The sequence below is a fragment of the Grammomys surdaster genome, unplaced genomic scaffold (genome assembly GCF_004785775.1).
Source record: "Grammomys surdaster isolate TR1022 unplaced genomic scaffold, NIH_TR_1.0 66, whole genome shotgun sequence".
NCBI classification, from domain to species: domain Eukaryota; kingdom Metazoa; phylum Chordata; class Mammalia; order Rodentia; family Muridae; genus Grammomys; species Grammomys surdaster.
Window position 1 is genome coordinate 5,841,267 of NW_021604568.1, and position 17,813 is coordinate 5,859,079.

The 17,813-nt window shown below is 50.9% G+C and overlaps 2 protein-coding genes across 2 annotated transcripts; one reads left to right on the forward strand and one right to left on the reverse strand.

The window, feature by feature from the left end:
- The first annotated feature begins 950 nt into the window (after positions 1-950).
- Positions 951-4,774, forward strand: Elovl3 (ELOVL fatty acid elongase 3). The gene is made up of 4 exons (XM_028775586.1): positions 951-1,218; positions 2,073-2,204; positions 3,114-3,265; positions 3,481-4,774. Exons 1-4 carry the CDS (start codon positions 1,115-1,117, stop codon positions 3,906-3,908), a joined length of 816 nt encoding a protein of 271 aa, XP_028631419.1. The 5' UTR covers positions 951-1,114; the 3' UTR covers positions 3,909-4,774.
- Positions 4,765-16,918, reverse strand: Pitx3 (paired like homeodomain 3). The gene is made up of 4 exons (XM_028775575.1): positions 16,738-16,918; positions 6,467-6,596; positions 6,095-6,297; positions 4,765-5,683 (listed from the first exon to the last, which is right to left on the reverse strand). Exons 2-4 carry the CDS (start codon positions 6,582-6,584, stop codon positions 5,096-5,098), a joined length of 909 nt encoding a protein of 302 aa, XP_028631408.1. The 5' UTR covers positions 6,585-6,596; positions 16,738-16,918; the 3' UTR covers positions 4,765-5,095.
- Between the last annotated feature and the right edge of the window lie 895 nt (positions 16,919-17,813).

A 17,813-nucleotide genomic window follows, 5' to 3' on the forward strand; every position in this document is an offset into this window, starting at 1 on the left:
CTTTCTTTCTTTCTTTCTTTCTTTCTTTCTTTCTTTCTTTCTTTCGGCTTCCCAGTTTCTAAGTATTCTGTTCACTGGGCTGGGACTAGATACCTTGGCAAAGGAGCAGATTCAATTGGATAGGTTCAGACTGGAAGGGGGAACAGTAGGTCTAAGGAAGTTCACTGGATCACCAGCTGCTTAAAACCCTTCGAGGCTTCTCCTGCACCCGAGGACAAGGAGTCCAGAGGGTGACCCCATTTTTCTCTCCAATGTTTTTACTGGGCGTCAGACAGGACAGTTCCGGGAACTATAAAGAAACCCTAACAGCTTGAGTTGCCGCCTCCTCAAATATTAACAACAACAACAACTCAGCAGTAAAATTCATTACATCCGTCCCCCTCCTCCTACAAGCACAGGACCAAAGAGAGCCGTGGTTGGAGCTGTTTTTCATGGTCCAGCTTGGTCTTCCTTATTCTAGCCTGGGTTTCCCAAGGAAACTGTCGACCCTATATCTGGAAGTGGGCACCAGGAGCCAAGAGTCCTTCCACTTTTCTCTTCAGGGCCAAGTAGGTGAAGATTAATGCAAAATGAGGCAAAGGCTACAGGTGACTGTGTCAGAGGAAGACTGGTCTGCGTGGGTACTTGGTGAAATCAAGGATTGGGGCGGGGTGGGGGGAGGGGTGTGCTTATGAGCCAACCTGGAACAGCTGGTGGAATTAAAAAAAAAAAAAAGGAGGAGGAGGAGGAGGAGGAGGAGGAACGGATTTGGGGCATGCTTGGTTCCTAGGGGTGGTGCCCCTGAGAATGATCAGTCAGAGAGGAGGAGGCCCAGGGGCGGGACAGAGATGGCTCTTGGCTAGCTAAGATTGGATAACTGCTGAGGGCGGGAGCTGGCCTTGCACCGCCTGGGTCCCCAGTTTAGTAATCCGGGATATATACTGCAGTCGCGGTCACTGCTGCGCGAGCGGGCTGGTTAGCAGCGCACGTGCCAGGCTCTGGGGCCCTTCTGCTTACACGCAAGTTCTTTCTGTCCTGGGTTTCTTCGTCCTGGAGACCCACTCCATCTTCTACTCCCTCGGCTCTCGCCCAGCCTCTACCCCAAGCTCTGAACCTCGTCGTCTGCAAAATCGAAATGGACACATCCATGAATTTCTCACGTGGGTTAAAAACGGAGCTGGTCCAGCCCTATGACTTCGAGATGTCGCAGGACTTAAGGCCCTTTTTGGAGGAGTACTGGTGAGACCTGGTGATGGGGAAGGACCAACCGCTTTGAGGAAAGTGGAGACAGGGGGTGAATGCCTGTAAAGTCTCCAATGCTCCGGGTACTGGCTCCGATCCCCCCCCCACGCCCCTGCTCTGCCCCATCTTTTAAGATACCTCTCCAAGAGTTTAGCGCTAGGAGAAAGGATCCAGCAGTGAGAAGTTGGGGAGAGGGATGTGGGAGGAGACAAAAATCAAAGAAAAAAACAAGGGAACTTTAGCTGAGGAGAGATTGACCTGAATGAAGCATGACTCGCAGAGAAAGAGAGACAGAGACACAGAAAGAGACAGAGAGAGAGAGAGAGAGAGAGAGAGAGAGAGAGAGAGAGAGAGAGAGAGAGAGAGAGAGAGACTGGGCACTTGGGACTAACCTGTCCCACACAATTATCACATCCCCCAAATGTCCTATCTTCTCTGACACAAAGTTGACACAAAGTTGAGAACTCTGTCAAAGCTTTTCTGAGGCTTTCTGTCTTAGCCCTAAAGCATCCCAGACCTGTTTTGTGGGATGACTTTGTTATTCAATCATCTGTCCATAAGCCAAATAGATAGATGTTGCTACACTCTTCTTATACCACACAGAGTAGTTCTTGGCTGCAGGTAGACAGCTGTCATCTTCATTGAGACTTCATTGAGAAAGCCATAATCGCAGAAATCTCGAATGAACCCTGTGCTAGGTACTTTATACTGCCACCCCCTGCTACCCCATAAAAATAAGGAAACCAAATGTCACACTGATGGGACTCTAGTCTAGAGGAGCCCCTCTGGGAGATGAATGGCATCCTTTTAGGCACTGCCCACTGTGAACCCATCTGCTTTCTGCCCTCCAGGGTAAGTTCATTTCTCATAGTGCTCGTCTATCTGTCACTCATCGTCGTTGGCCAGACCTACATGAGAACTCGGAAGGGCTTCAGCTTGCAGAGGCCTCTCATCCTCTGGTCCTTCTGCCTGGCAATATTCAGGTAAGGTAGGCCTCTACCCGAGGCTCTGCCCGTTCTTTAGTCCTTACATCTCCATTTTATCCTGAGGGTTTCTAAAATCCTCAGCCTCGTCGGCTTCTTTTCCACACACAGTACCTTGTTTTTCTCTGTTCTTGGGCCCAAGACGATGGTCCCTGTTCTGTTTCATCCCTCTTTAAAACGTTTACTCTAAAAGACAGTCTCTTAATCTGCATCCCAGACGGCTCTAATAGCCACTGTGTAACCCCAGGTTAGCCTCAAATACCACAACCGTCCTGACTCAGTCTCTTGAGTTCTGGGAATAAAGATGCTAGGCTCTACCTCATTCCTCTTGTGCTCATGAAATCTATGTGGCCGGCAAAATTATCTAGCCTTAAACATCTCAGTTCCCAAATTGCTCTCTCAAAACGATTGAAGATCATCAAAAAGATCTCCAGTCCCTCCTTACCATGTTCTTCTGTATCTTGGCGCTCATTTCTTCCGATTCACATCCTACTTCAAGAACCCCGTTTTTTTTGTTTGTTTTTGTTTTTTCGAGACAGGGTTTCTCTGTGTAGCCCTGGCTGTCCTAGAACTCACTCTGTAGACCAGGCTGGCCTCGAACTCAGAAATCCTCCTGCCTCTGCCTCCCAAGTGCTGGGATTAAAGGCATGCGCCACCACTGCCTGACAAGAACCCCGTTCTTAACTTTTATTTCACCCTGTATTGATTAGCTTTTTTTAAACCCATAGCTCATGGAGAATACTTGTTAGATCTACCAGATTGGCCCCAGGATCTCAAAAGCTGTAGCCACTCCCCTTGCAGGGGTGAAGAGGTGATAGAGAGTTGGTTCAGATTGGGATTCGGTGGGGTCAGGTTCACGCCTGGGCATTCCCTTATTCCTTTATACCTTTGTGTACCGTCTCACTTCAGTATCCTAGGTACACTGAGGACGTGGAAGTTTATGGGAGCTGTGATGTTTACAGTGGGCCTCAAGCAAACTGTGTGCTTTGGTGTCTACGTTGAAGATACCATAATCAAATTCTGGTCTTGGGTCTTTCTCCTCAGCAAGGTTGTTGAACTCGGTGAGTGCAGAGGCTTTGTCTTGGTGCCCAGTGACTTACATTCTTCTTCAGCACTCCTCGCTTTCCCATCACATGGATAGTCCCTTCTCTACTCCTGGGTCTTAGTGAGATATTCCCACACACACCCTGAGATTCCCCGATGTGTTCACATACCCCGGGCAGTGGGTGGTCCCAGCACTGGGTGGCATGCCAGCTATGACCCCCTCATCTCTCAGGAGACACGGCCTTCATCATCCTGCGTAAGCGTCCACTCATCTTTGTCCACTGGTACCACCACAGCACAGTGTTACTGTTCACAAGCTTTGGATACAAGCACAAAGTGCCTTCAGGTGGCTGGTTCATGACCATGAACTTGGGCGTCCATTCTGTCATGTACACCTACTACACCATGAAAGCCGCCAAAGTAAAGCATCCCAACATCCTTCCCATGGTCATCACCAGCTTGCAGATCCTGCAGATGGTTCTGGGGACCATCTTTGGCATACTGAATTACGTCTGGAGGCAGGAGAAAGGATGCCACACAACAACGGAACACTTCTTCTGGTCCTTTATGCTGTATGGGACCTATTTCATCCTATTCGCTCGCTTCTTCTACAGAGCCTACCTCAGGCCCAAGGGCAAAGCTGAGTCCAAGAGCCAATGAGAGTTGGAAAGAAAGATGGAGTCTCAGCCTTTCCTCCATGGCACTAAGGGTTGGGCGTGGGAGAATGACTAGGGTACCTCCCCTGTATGGTTTCCCCCATGGGATATACACCCTCAAAGTTGTAGGAAGCTATGACAACCAAGAAAATGTCACCCTTGGGATAGGGGTGTGCTCTGGTGCTTTGATGTTTCTGTCTTTAATGTGAAGGAAAACCAAGTTCTAGGAAGGGGATAGGACTGAGTGCCTTAAAATCGAGTTATTTATATTTATATTTAGAAATATTCCTCTTCTTGCTCTATTTTTTAAATTAAAGAGGTCAACACGATTTTGAGGATTTGTGGCCTTGGAGCCGTAAAGTGAAGTCTGTGGTAGGAGGAGGCTGCTGACGGGGGAGTGATCTACATCCAGGTGGAGAGCCTGAGGGTGTGTGGAAGGATAGAGGCACACACAAACACTCAATAAGAATCCTAGGCTTGGTAGGCGCTTAATAAATGTCTGTTACAGACTAGACGTTTATTGCTGTTAGAGACCCAAGCCTCTGAAAGAAACAGTGAGAAACAAGTCCTAAAATCATAGGCTAAACTGCAAAATAGATCCCTTCAAGGAAGCACTGGAGCCCAGACCTACCAGCTGTCCTCCCTGAGAACACCAGGTGGCGTCGCAGCACCAGCAGAGGACGATCCCTGTCAACTAGCTGGTCACACTAAGCTTCATAGTCCCCGCTTCCCCATCCTGGAGGAAAGGAGTCCTTAGAAGCCTGGTCGCTCACTCCGTTCCTGTACACCCAGCTGTCCTTCTGGACAATGGGAAGGATGAAGGGAAGGAGGGCTCAACGGCAAGTCTGAATCATCAGGCCTTTGACAGTCCGCGCACGTTTATTTCATTGATCTTTGAAAACGGGATAGGGAGTCTGGAGAAGGCGGGGTGAGCCAAGGGTGAATTGGCCCTGGGGGAGCTGGTCCCTGTTCCTGGCCTTAGTCCCAGGGGCGCGGTCTCCATATAGGGGTCAGACCACCCCTCGGGGGCTGTGAGGGAAAAGGCCCTCTTCGGAGCCTGCCGCCTCTTCCCGGGTTCTCTGGCACCCCTTTCAGACCCTGGGACGAGGGCAAGCCAGTCTAGGCGACCCCTGTCCGGAGAGGCTGTGAATTACTGCCCCGCCCTCGGGGATGGATCCACAGACCTGCGGTTCACACCGGCCGTTCCACGGCATACTGGCAGGGGCTAAGGTTAGCGGCCGGCGGCGGCCCGGGCACGGCGGGGTAGCTGAAAGAGGCGTGCTGCTTGGCTTTGAGCCGCAGGCTAGCCAGGCTCGAGTTACACGGGTCCCGGTATACATAGGGGGAGGAGGCGGCTGCAGCGGCGGCTGCAGCGGCCGAGGCGTAAGGGCAGGACACTGCTCCGGAGGACACGGCGGCTGGAGCCAGCCCGGGGGGTGCCCCGCCCAGGCCCTGCAAGGCTCCGGGACCTGGTACGGTGCCCGGGGCAGCGGCGGCCGAGGGCACCATGGAGGCGGCGATGGAGCTGGGCGGTGAGAATACAGGCTGTGAAGCCAGAGGCCCCACGTTGACCGAGTTGAAGGCAAACGGGAAGGTCTTGGCGGTGAGCGGCGGGGCGAGCGCCTTGGGCGGCCAGTTGCCGTACGAGTAGCCCGGGTACACTTCCTCGTAGGGTGGCACCAGACCCCCGAGCGGGGCTGCGAAGCCACCCTTGCACAGCTCCGCCTGCTGGCTGCGCTCCCGCTTCCGCCACTTGGCGCGCCGGTTCTTGAACCAAACCTGCGAGCATCGGAGAAAGGCTATCAGGAGGCGGAGTGGCTGAGAAGTGGGCCACCCACAGTAGGATCGAGCCCGGGCGGGGACGATCAGAGGTTCGCGGTGGATACAGGCTGGAAGGGAGGAGCGCACCGAGCCTGGGGTCCGAGAAGAGAAGCCGGTGACCGCAGGGTCGGGGGAGCAGCTCGGGAATCAAAGAGAGATGAGGGGAAGGTGAGCCCTGGTCCGAGCCGAGGAATCGCGGGATAGGGGGTGGCAGGCAAGGCAGCAGGAGCGTGGGGATCCCGGGGCGGGAACTGGGCCCGACGTGGCACCCGCCCCGCAGAGTCACCAGCTACTTGGGGTGAGGGGTGGGGTTGGGGGACGAGAAGGAGGTGCATGCAGGTGAGGACTGAGGCTCAGGCAGGGCCATACCCGCACGCGGGCCTCAGTGAGGTTGGTCCACACGGCGATCTCTTCGCGCGTGCTCATGTCAGGGTAGCGATTCCTCTGGAAGGTGGCCTCCAGCTCCTGCAGCTGCTGGCTGGTGAAGTGCGTGCGCTGTCGCCGCTGTTTCTTCTTCAGAGAGCCGTCCTCGGGTGAGCCTCCCGGCAGTGAGGCCGACGCCTTCTCCGAGTCTGGGGGCCAGAATGAGGCAGGTCACAGGGCGGTAGGGCCTGTGCGGAGTCTCTGGTTCAGGGGCCTCAAGGAATTCCTCAGCTTCTGGCTGGCTCCCACTCAGGATGTCCCACCCCGTATCAAGGCTAAAGTGATTTCTCCTCCACCCCCAGAAGGGGGCGCGCTCACCACTGTGCTCCTGCCCCTTGCAGCCATGTTCTGGAAGCGGAGGGTGTGGAGTGCCTGCATCTGACAATGACAGCGCAGGGCTTCGAGCCTCTGCCTCACCAAGCAGCCCAAACTCCATGGAGGGAAGGCTCTAGAGGAAAGAGAAGACACATGTCAGGTTAAAAGAGGTAAAAATCAGAGGGGCTTATGGATACCCTGATGTGGTGCGTGCCTCTGATCCTAGGACTCAAGAGGCAGAAGCAGGAAGATCGTCCATGAGTTCGATCGTAGTGTATCCTACAGTATGAGCACCAGGTCAGCCAAGAACACACGGTGAGACCCTGTTTCAAACAAACAAACAAACAAACAACAACAAACCATCAATTTATCAGGCTCCTAATAGGGTTTCCTCACATCATTCTTGCCTCTTTTCTCACCCACTGACAGAAAGCTATCCCGAACGGTGTACTATAGAATCTATAGAATCGAGTATGGCAGGGCCAACGATATGGCTCAGTGGTTAAAGGCATTGGATGCTCTCCGAGAGGATGCTACTTCAATTCCCAGAACCCACACCACTGTCTGCTTACAACCATCTCAAACTCCAGTTCCAGGGGATCAAAAGCCTCCTTCTGGCCTCCCCAGGGACTAGGCACTCTGATGAACAAACAAGGAAGACATCCCTATACTGGGGAAAAAAAGACTTGAGACTTTCCAAATGAGGAAAAGGTGGATTCTGAGAGGTTTTATGCACACACATGTACAATAGACTCATTAACTGTCGGGCCTATGCCTAGTGCCACAGCTGCTCCATTTTGTTTGAGGCAGGATCTCATGTAGCTCAGGCTAGCCTTAATTTAATGATCTTCCTTCCTGCCCCTACCTTTGAATGCTGGAATACAGGCCTGGGTTACCATGTCTAGCTAAGTTTCAGTTTTGTCTGTCTGTCTGTCTGTCTGTCTGTCTGTCTGTCTGTCTATTCATCTAGCTTTTCTAGACAGGGCTTAGCTATATGAGACCCTGCCTCAAAATACAAGCGGTGACTCAGCTGGTAAAGGACTTGTCATACAAGCTAAGGACTTGAGTTTTATTTATTTTAGCATCCACAAAGCACCACCCTGTAACTCCAGTACTGGGGAGAATAAAACAGGGGGAATCCCTGGCCAGCCAGTCAAGCTGATTGGCCAGCTCCAAGTTCAATGAGAGACTGTTGCAACAAAACAAAAAAACCCAAGACACAGAATGATTGAGGAAGACTCCAGATGTTAACATCTGGCCTCCATACTATCTGTGAACGTGCACCTTTGCGCACACAAACTTGCATCCATACACCCAAAGAATATTTGTTTAGATTTCCAGTAGAGCATCTCTAATCCAAAGGCACTGAAACTGCAGGCTAGAGAAATGGCTCAGCACTGGTTGCTCTTCCAGAGGTCCTGAGTTCAATTCGCAGCATCCACATGGTGGCCCATAACCATCTATAACTGTAGTCCCATGGGGTCTGATGACCTCTTTTGGTGTGCATGCATGCAGATAAAATACCCAAGTACATAAACAAAATAAAATAAAATTTAAAACCCTGAAACTGGATGTACCCTCACTTCAGCTTTTGGATTTCAGAGAATTTCAGATTTTAGACATCAAGGTAAGGGGTGATCAGCCTGGCCCACCGATTTCATAGGTGGAACCTGAGTCCCAAAGCAACTCAGCTAAGCCACTTGTACAGTTAGGACCTGAGCTAAATCTATGGGCTTCTAAAGAGGCTTTTCCAAATTGAGTTCCTTGGAGCACTCTGTAGAAGTCCTCTCATGGATGTTACTGGAACTCTAGCTTGGATCTCCTCAGGTCTGCTTCCTTAGGAGGACGACTATGCTTGTTTCAGTTATTTATACTTTCTTAATAAATGGTTTGTTTGAATAAGCAGTTCCATGTCAACACCAAGTTGGAGAGACGGCTCCACGGTTTAAAGCACTTGCTCTTGCAGAGGACCTATAACCATCACCATCAGTAACTCCAGTTCTGGGGGATCCTATACCCTCATCTTGTTTCCATGAATCAAAATTTTTTTTAGAAACTCTGAAAATTGAAAAGAAGTAAGAGAGGGAGAAAGAGAGAGAGAGAGAGAGAGAGAGAGAGAGAGAGAGAGAGAGAGGAGAAAACCACAAGGCACATAGAGTCCTTCTGTTCCTTTGCTTGTCTCATCTTCTACCAGTCATGCCTGGCCCTTCACCTCATTCCAGGTAGTATGTATAGACTCCTTTACACACGTTCCCCCAACACACACACACACACACACACACACACACACACACACACACACACCACTTCCTGTTAGAATTCCAATCTCAAACCTAGCCTGACGTCTCAAGGAGTCTGCCTGGGTCCCTGTTGAGGTTTTCTCTGGTGGTCTCCTTTCTGGTTGACTTTCCCAAGACCTCCCATGGGAGGAAAGAAAAGGGACAGTAATGGGACTCTTGACTCCAGGAGCCTCTTGGGCAGAAAAACGGAAGCTAGAGACAGAAGAAGGGAGCTAGGTGGGGTGTCTCTGTCTCCAACACCCTCTCCCCATTATCAGGGACATCATGGCATTACTGTGGTGGATTAGCCTAGATCGAGACATGCATCTCTTGGCTGATCCAGACTTATTAAGAATTTTTCTGAAGGCTGTGAGGCTGGACAATGGCTTGTGTTTGTACATGGTAATACCCCCTTCAACCAGCTCTGAGAGCACGGCCCCCACTTCAAGTCAAGTTGACAGTAGGACGGAGGTCGGACACAATTCTTGCTCTTCCCACTGGAAGATGGGTCTTGTTCTTGGACTCTTTCTGGGATTAGAGAGGTAAGACAGGAAGGAGCCCAGTAAGGAAGGAGAGAAACTGGGCCCTTTCCAGGTATCAGGACAGAAGCTCGGAACTGGAAAACCTAGGCCCAACAACGATCCCCTGGGGTGGAGATAGCCTTTCGAGGAAGTGTGACAGTTTGACCAGCACATCTTCGAATTTTCTGGGACGATGTAGGAGGAAGTTAGAGCTGGAAATTGAGGCGCTTTGCAGCCCGCCCTTCCTTCAGACTCCAGATGACCTTGAAATTCAAACCATGCTCCTGACTTTTCCAGGAGCCACAGAAGCAACACAGAACTGGGTGAAGGGGACAGTGAAGTTTGCCTGCGGGAAGAGCTGTGTCCCTCTGTTGCCATCCATCCTTCCAGGGCGTCCTGGCAGCAGACTTTTAGTTTTCCAAGCTCCCCTTCCCCTGGCATTCCATACCTTCGGCTTGCTTTCATCCTCTATTTCAGTAGAAGGAGGCCCAGGAAGAGAATAGCAGCCAGAGCAAGAGACAGGCAGAGTTGAAGCTGTGCGTTCTCAGAGACAGACAACACATGTGCAGACACACACAGGCCCCCACTTAGACACAGCGAGCACTTGGACTTGAAGCTAGAGGCACAAACACACACTCTCTCTCACACATGCGCGCCCACATTCAGGCAGACAGACACAGGCGGTCATACAGTCTCCTCTGTCGCTCTCTGACAGGGACAGCTGCCGGGGCTGTTTTGGAGCTAGCCATTCCCCTCCCCCCTCCCTTCCCCTCTCTGGCCCCTCTGAACCTCAGCTCTCTCAGTCCCAGGAGTTCAGAACTCTGTGTGGGGGAGGAGGAGGCCAAGGGGAGCAGGGACTGATGTTCCTCACTTAGTGGCTCTTGGAAAGAGGCTGCTTGGCTGAGGGAAAAGGAGGCACTAGAAGGCTGGAGCTAGGGGACCAGGTTGGGAGGTAATCTGTTATGGGCCAAAGAAATCAGGTTTGGAGTCAAAAGATCTAGGTTCAGGTACTGATAACCCGCAACTTACTAGCTGTGTGTCCCTGGCAAGTTACTTTCTTTGGGGCATAGTACACATTTCATCATTTAAGAGTGAGATCATAATCCCTTCTCTGCCTGTCTTCATGCCTTCGGCTTCTTTTCTCTCTCCTTCAGATAGGGTACTGCTGTTCCAAAACTTCTGACCTTCCTGCCACGGGTGAGGATTACAGATGTGTGCCCGAGACTCTGCCTTCATCACTAGATTATTTATTTATTTATATTTATTTGAGGTCGAGTCTCACGTAGCCCAGGATGGCCTTGGGCTCACTTATAGCTAAGGATGGCCTTAAACCTCTGGTCCTCCTGTTTCTTACCCCATCCCTGCCCCAAGTGCTGGGATTAAAGGCATGCCCTACTGCCATAACCAGTTTATGTAGTGCTGGACTTAATTTGCTTTAGGCAAGCACTCTACAAACTGAGATCTACAAACATACCCAGCTCCAAAGTACAGCTTAGGCTGCCTCCTGTCTCTTGGTTTTCCTGTCTTATCCTACTGGCAAGCACCACCACAATTGGCCAGTTTTGTTATAAGGTTCAAATAACATATAGCTTATATAAAAATAAAAATCAGAATGCTTTTCTAGTTCCTTCTAGGAGCTGAGCACTGAATCAACCACTGATCTAGAATAGAGACTAAGAGCTTATCCTTGCTTGGGTAGCTCACCTCCCCAGTCTCTGTGTCTCAATAAAAAAGTCCTTGTGGGTGAGACACTGCACTTCAGTGAGTGATGTGGTGCACATCGTCCTGAACTTAGAGCACACAGAATAAGAAAACAGCAAAGCAGGCTAAGGAAAGGGATCTCTGTCTGTGATACTACAGAGAGAAACGTGCACCAAGGCCAGGATATGAAGAGAAGAAAGGGAGGGCATAGAACTCAGGCAGGCAGCTTCATGTCCGGGTGGGCTGGTCAGGCAAAGGCTGGGGGCGCCAAGTTGTTATCTGAGTTGGAGACAGGCTGGCTGAGGATTAAGCTCCCCCAAACTGGGAGAGGTCAGGAAGCTGGAGAGTTGGGCCAGGGGCCAGGGACTTCATCTCACATGGTGGATAGTTAGGGATAGACAGTAGTGTAGAAGCCGCATGTCTGGTTGATGCTGGCAGGGCCAGACATAGCCAAAAGATAACTGTGGTGATGGATCTAGCTCCAAGAGGGTTTGTCTGGCTATCAGTATTCTGTTTGCCACATTGTCCTGGGGACACAAGGTCCAAACTTCACTGGCCTTATGGTGGCTAGTTCGGGCCTAGGGGAAATAGAAGATCTTCAGGTATGTTTTGATTTCAAAGTATAAAAGGTCTATTATGGACAAGCAAGAACACAATAGTCACAAGACATTAAATCAAAGACCAGATCATAGGCTAAGGTTCCCAAGGGACACAAGCTCATGGTAATAAGGCAACTCTCATGGGAACTGCTTGTAGTCCAGAGGAGTGGATCAAGGCCACAGGAAGAATCCAAGACAAATCAAAACAACAGTGCCTGAAGCAGGAGGAACAAGCAGGGAAGGAAGGGGAGAAAATTCTCATCTTGGAGGCAGTGGATGAGGAGGGAGAGAAGGAGAACCGGGGTTGTGATCTATGCCTCTGCTCAGCAAAGCAGTAAACTGGGAGCAGGTAAACTGGGACAAGTCCTGTGCCATCCCACAATACTGAGGCCGAAGTGAAATCATGGGATGCATATAACCTTCTTCTATTCACTTGAGGTACACGGCGCTCAGACTCCTGTCTGCTGAACTGCGTGGTGTGCAGCAGGAGACAGATGTATCTTAATGTGCTCATAGCTTCAGGATGAAACCCCACACCTCAGGTGGAGGCAGGATTTGATGTATTCAAGTTATCAAAGGGGTGAATTGGCGGTCAGAGAAGTAATGATACATGCTTCTCGGTGTCCATCCCTTGCTTCCTTCTTTGATAAGGCATTATACGTGTGTGAAGAGGGGTCCCCAGGGACTGTAATCCACTAAATTTAACTTGCTCACAGTCTAGGGAGGCAAACAGAATACAGCATGGAAAAATGGGGTTCTTAGGTCTTACTCTAAGGTTGTGGGAGATCAGATATGGGAGCCCATATAAAGAGGTATCATGTGTTGGGGGACTCGGGGAATGCAGGTACATCACTGATATGGGGGTTGAAGAGAAAGAGAAGGGGCAGGGTCTTCTAAATAGCCCAGAACTTCTGGGAGTATTTAAAGGGCAATGCAGAGCCTCATTTGATCAGAGGCTTACTGTGGGCCAAAAGAGTCCAGCAGGGAAAAAGATTGAGGGTTCGTGATGAGAGACAAGTGCTGGTTCAGAAGTGGTGCAGTCGAGGCTAGATTGTTCTTGGCTTTTCTGTTAAAAGGAAAATCTCCTACATTCAGGGTATGGTGATGCGTGCCTATAATCTCAGCACTCAGGAGGCTGAGACAGGAAGATCAGGAGGTCAAATCCAGCTTGGTCAATGAAAATAGGGGAAGGTGTGAAACAGCAGCAGCTAATATGAAGTATCTTTGAGATCTCTAGCCTGAGTTTATTTAACCCGCACGTTCACTTCAATGTACTGGGGATTGAACCGAGCCCCTTGTACATGCTAGGCGAGCACTCTACTACCACTCAGCTACCTGAGGCACACCCCTAGCCCCACCCGCAGCTTAATTTTAAGACTTCTAATTGATTCTGCATGCTATATCATAAAGCACGTGCATATACACACCTAGCCCCAGTCTTAAGGTAATCATATAAGGAAGATAGGCATGGCCAGCCCATTACTGCCCTATTCCTGTGCTTTCTTCCCAGCTCCCCACCAAGAAGCGCTACTGAAAGCCCTGGGACCAGTTTAAGGCTGTCAGCAGATGACATACAAAAGGAACATCTTCGTGACCTTTATTCCCAGTGGTGATTGGAATGGATCAGGCTGGGAAACAGATTTGTAGATTTGTAAAGAAGGTTGAAACCATGTCTGGAAGCATTTGGAGGGCTGAGGACAGAAGTTTCCAGTTCAAAGCCAGTCTGGGCTACATAAGGAGACTGTTACAAGCAATCAAAAAGTTGAAGAGGGTCTTGAGGATGGAAGATAGGGAGAGTCTTGAACACCATTTGTCTCTCTCTTTCTGTTTCCTCCCTGTCACGCTTAGAGGTCACTATCGATTACTGTGCACACGGTAGACCCTCTAAAGCTCAGACTCGAATACATCCTTTTGGTTAGCTCTCATCCCTCTCTCCCACACTCCAGCAAGCATCACTAAAAACGGGGAAGGAAAGATTCGACCTATTGTCATGCCTTGCTCACTGTAGGTCAGCTTCTGCCCCTGCATCCTGCCCTCCCTTCCTGGACCTAGATCCTAGGCTCTCACTGACGTTCTTGAGCAGCGGACAGGCAGAGTTCAGATCAGGCTACTTGATAGAGAGGTCAAGATACATGGGGGAACTCCTCACGTTCTCGGAGAGGGAGAGGGATGACGGCTGACACTGGAACCCCAGGGAAGATGTTCCATCTCTCCTTAAGAGTCTGGCTGTAGCTGAATCAAGGGTATGATCAGGCTGCTCTAAGGCAAAAGCTCCCACCTTCCAAAGAAAGATTTTATATAATGGGGACCACAGTTTGGACAGAATAACCGCAGTGAGGCTTCTTCCGGGTTTTCCTCCGTTTACAAAGAGCTTTCTTTCCTTGTTTACATGATTGATACATTTCAGTTAACCCACAGGCCTCTGAGTGGCAGGGATGTCCACCCCTGCTTATCTCCAAGAAGGCAGGAAACGGTCCCAGGTTGCACAGAACCAAGAGGTTTGAACCGAGTTCTGCTCTTTTTCTGGTCTTACGCTTCACACTGCAGCCGTTTGTGACTGACAGGCACTGATCGCCTGAAGCACCTCTAAGATCCAGTTCTACTTCCTGCTTTTACTGCTTCTCTGACAACGAGCTCTGGAAGTTAGCTGTCCACAGGACCCAAGCACAATTTCTTATATATCCTAAGCTTGCAAGTCTCCAGTTTTTAAAAGCCGCCCACTCCCAACCCCGTCTCCAGTTTCAGGATTTCAGCAAGCAAAGTCTTTTGCTCATGCAGGTCTTTTTGTGTTGTAGATTTTTCATCCTGTCTCACCTAAACTTTCTGTTACTCTTTCCCAGCAGCCCTCCTGGTTCCCCATGCCAACTATTCTCTGTCTCTGTCTGTCTGTCTCTGTCTGTCTGTCTGTCTGTCTGTCTGTCTCTTCCCCCCTCCCCTGTCTCTGTCTGGAACCCAGGACCTTGTGTATGCTGTGCAAATAATCTCTCACTAAGCTGTACTCCCAGCTCTACTCTCTGACTTTTCTAGGCCTATAACACCCTCCCTAAGAGCTACTGACCAGTTACGTACTCAGCTACATGGCTTCATGCAAGAGTGGACGATTTTATTTTTAGTTCTCTTTGTTATGATGTTATCTATCTCTCCATCTATCTATCCATCCATCCATCCATCCATCTATCTATCTATCTATCTATCTATATCTAATTGTCTCTTTGATGAAAGGAGAACTTTAAGTTTTCAAAGAACCAACTGCAATGCCTTCTTTCTTTCTTCCCTGACATGGAGTCCTTCATTTCCTGGATAGTTTCAGTCACTTTTGTTTTTCCAAAAGCAATGGGAACATAAGCCCCTGAGATGTGTATGATAATGCAATGGGGGCAGTTGGGGCATGGATTTATATTTATCAAGGAGAACAAGGAACAAATAACAGATGAGGAACAAGGTCTTAACCAGTACCTAAGAAAACTTTAGGACTGAGGAGTGGAAGTAGGCATGTAAGAAATAAGAATTACATTTTACTCTTGGGTGGAGGATGAGAAAAGTAGTCCCCTCCTTTTTTTTTTTTTTTTTTTTAAAAAAAAGACAACTCATTGTTAAACAGTGCCTTGGCATTTGTTCTCCTGAATACTCATTCCCTGGCTGAGTTGTCATGTTTATGAGTATAGATTCAGAGTTCCCTCTACTCTGTTCTCTTCTGCCTAACTGGACTGTAGCTCAAGTTGGTGGACAGGGAGGGTGGTCATTGTATTGGTCCAAAGGAGTCAGAGCCCTCCCTCAGCCAGAAAGAAAGCAAACTGAGCCGTTCTTCCTGGCCAGGCTGAGAGGATGATAAAGGCACCATGTGGGACCACAGAGTCGGAATTTCATCTGCCACCTTCCCTTTCCCTCTTCCCTTAGTCTCAAGACTTTATGAAAAAAATTACAATTTTCTTGTCTGAAAGGTTCTTGCCGATCAAGGAAATTTGAGTGGGCTAACAACCAGGTTAGGAATTTGAGAGTATCTGGTTGGCTGTACTGTGAATTAGGGTTAGAAGGAAAGAAAGAAGGCCTAACAGTTGACTCCGAGTTTGTGAGGGAACTGAGCCCCTCCAGAGGCTTGTGAGTGGCCTGCTGCTGCTGCTGCTGCAGCCCTGTAGCTTGGTCTTCCCTTTGTAGGCCTTTAGTCTTTCCTCAATTTGGACTGTGGACGTCTACTGATGCCCTGATCTATTTGAACTGGAGTGGGGTTGTCTCAAAGAGGCACCCTGCCCCAAGGCCAGGCTGCATCCTTCACTCTCCCAGCTCTTTCCAGGCCCAACAGGCAGAAGAGGCAGAAACAAGTTTGAAAACTGAGATTTCAGGGGACCCACCGAGCCGACCCCATTGCACATAATGCAGCTGGGCAGGTGCCGCCGGATAGGTGGACATGCCAGTCAGCCAGGGACGTTCCGTACACCACTACTGGACACATCCTCTGCTCCGGAGAGACCACTTTGCCACCCCAAACATTCTATCCTCTCCAAAGCCCACGTGCCGCTGACATTCTGTCCGATTCTGAAGCGGCTCCAGATCTGGACCCTTCCAGATAAAGACGCCCCACGACAGACCTGCTAGTCGTGTCGCGTTGGGCTGGCAGCTTGGGCCCTGTAGCTCGCAGCGGCCATCTGACCCAGTAGCGACTCTCGCAACACGGCTCCTGTTCCAACTGCGGAGCAGCTGGGGAGAAAAGCATGAGCTACTACGCGCACCCCTACTTGCAGCCGCTGGAGTCTGTCTAAGCCTGGGCCAAGTGGCGCTGCGAGCCGCCTGTTGCCCTTACGCTGGGCGACCGCTGCCCTCTGCTCAGCTGGCCATAGTCTCTGCTACCCCTATCACCTTCTGGTCCTTGTCGCTCGCCCCTAGATCTCAGGGTGCTTTCTGGTGAAGGTTTGCCGGACTACCCACTCTGTGATTCGTGCAGTTCTTCGGCTTCTCTCCGGGTCCCCTAAATCTCTTCTTCTCAGTTCCCCAGGTCCTTGCTCGGAGTTTCCCTTCTCCCATGTCCCAGCCCCGGGGCTGCTGTACGTCTTTCCTCTCTTGACCGATTCCCCAAACACCAGAGTTCAACTGCCCCAGGTTCCCTTTAGGAGTCCCAGGACCAGCCTTGGCCCCTCGGCTCCCTTGAGCCCTTGTCCCTCGCATGGTTAAGTACTCACAGTGCGTCCCGCAGCAGGCTGACTCCCGGTGGTGGTGGTGGCGGTGGCGTTCTGGAGCGCAGGCAGGGGCCAGGGGCCAGGCACCCTGCAGGGTGGGGGCCGCCCCCCTGCTCCGGGGCGGCCGCTCCGCTGGGCTCTCCCAGGCTAGCGAAGGAGAGAGTGAACTGTACGGTGCAGTGCCATCCCCCGCCCGCGCCCATTCACTTTATGGCAGCCCAGGGCGCCCCCAGCCCGCCGCGGCGTGCCGCGCGCCCCAGGCCCCGCCCCTTTCCAGCTGCGCCGCCCTGGCTCCTCCCTTTCCAGCTGTGAACCTTTAGGCCCCGCCTTAGTGGGGAGGGGTCCTGCCGGCGGGCAGCCAAGAACTCCGCCCTATGGCCAATCAGAAGCGTTGGACATCAACTGAGCAACGCCCCCTCCCCACGTGGCTCGGACTGCGCTCCAGCTGGGACGCTCCGGTTCGGCAAAGCCAGCAAAAGTACGGTGGTCGGCTTAGCGGCCCGAGTCCAGCCCGATTTGTGGCAAATTGAGGGCTTGGACTCTCTCTGGCGCGACATGAAGCAGTGCCGGCTGCAGGAGCGCAGGTGGGACTGCGAACCCGGCTGTCTGGTCTCAGCGCTCACACTTTGCTGTCGCTCGTTTCGCTGATTTTCTCCACTTGTCGCTGTCTGTCTTTCCACTCTTTTGTCTCTATTCCAGTCCTCGTGCGCCTTCCTCTTTTCTTCTGACAGCGGCTTTGCTCCCTACTCTGCCACTTCGAAAGGCTTTCTCTTTTAAAGACCACCCCTCCTTTCCATCACATCTTTCTTTTCTCAGCTTTCTCTATTTTTTTTTCCTCCCCTAAAAGAGATACCTTGGAGAAAGCAGGATTTGGAACAAGAGAAATCAAAGTGGTATACAGCACCTTCTCTCACTTTGTGACCTTGGACAAGTAACAACGATGCCACCCTGACTTCCAGTGGCTGTCTGGCCTCGTGCTCTTCAAAGGTGTGAGCACTTGGCCTCTCACTCTGCATTATCGATTTGCCTGGGCTTTGCTTTCCCAGCCTGAGCAATTCTGTTTCCCATGACACCAGATT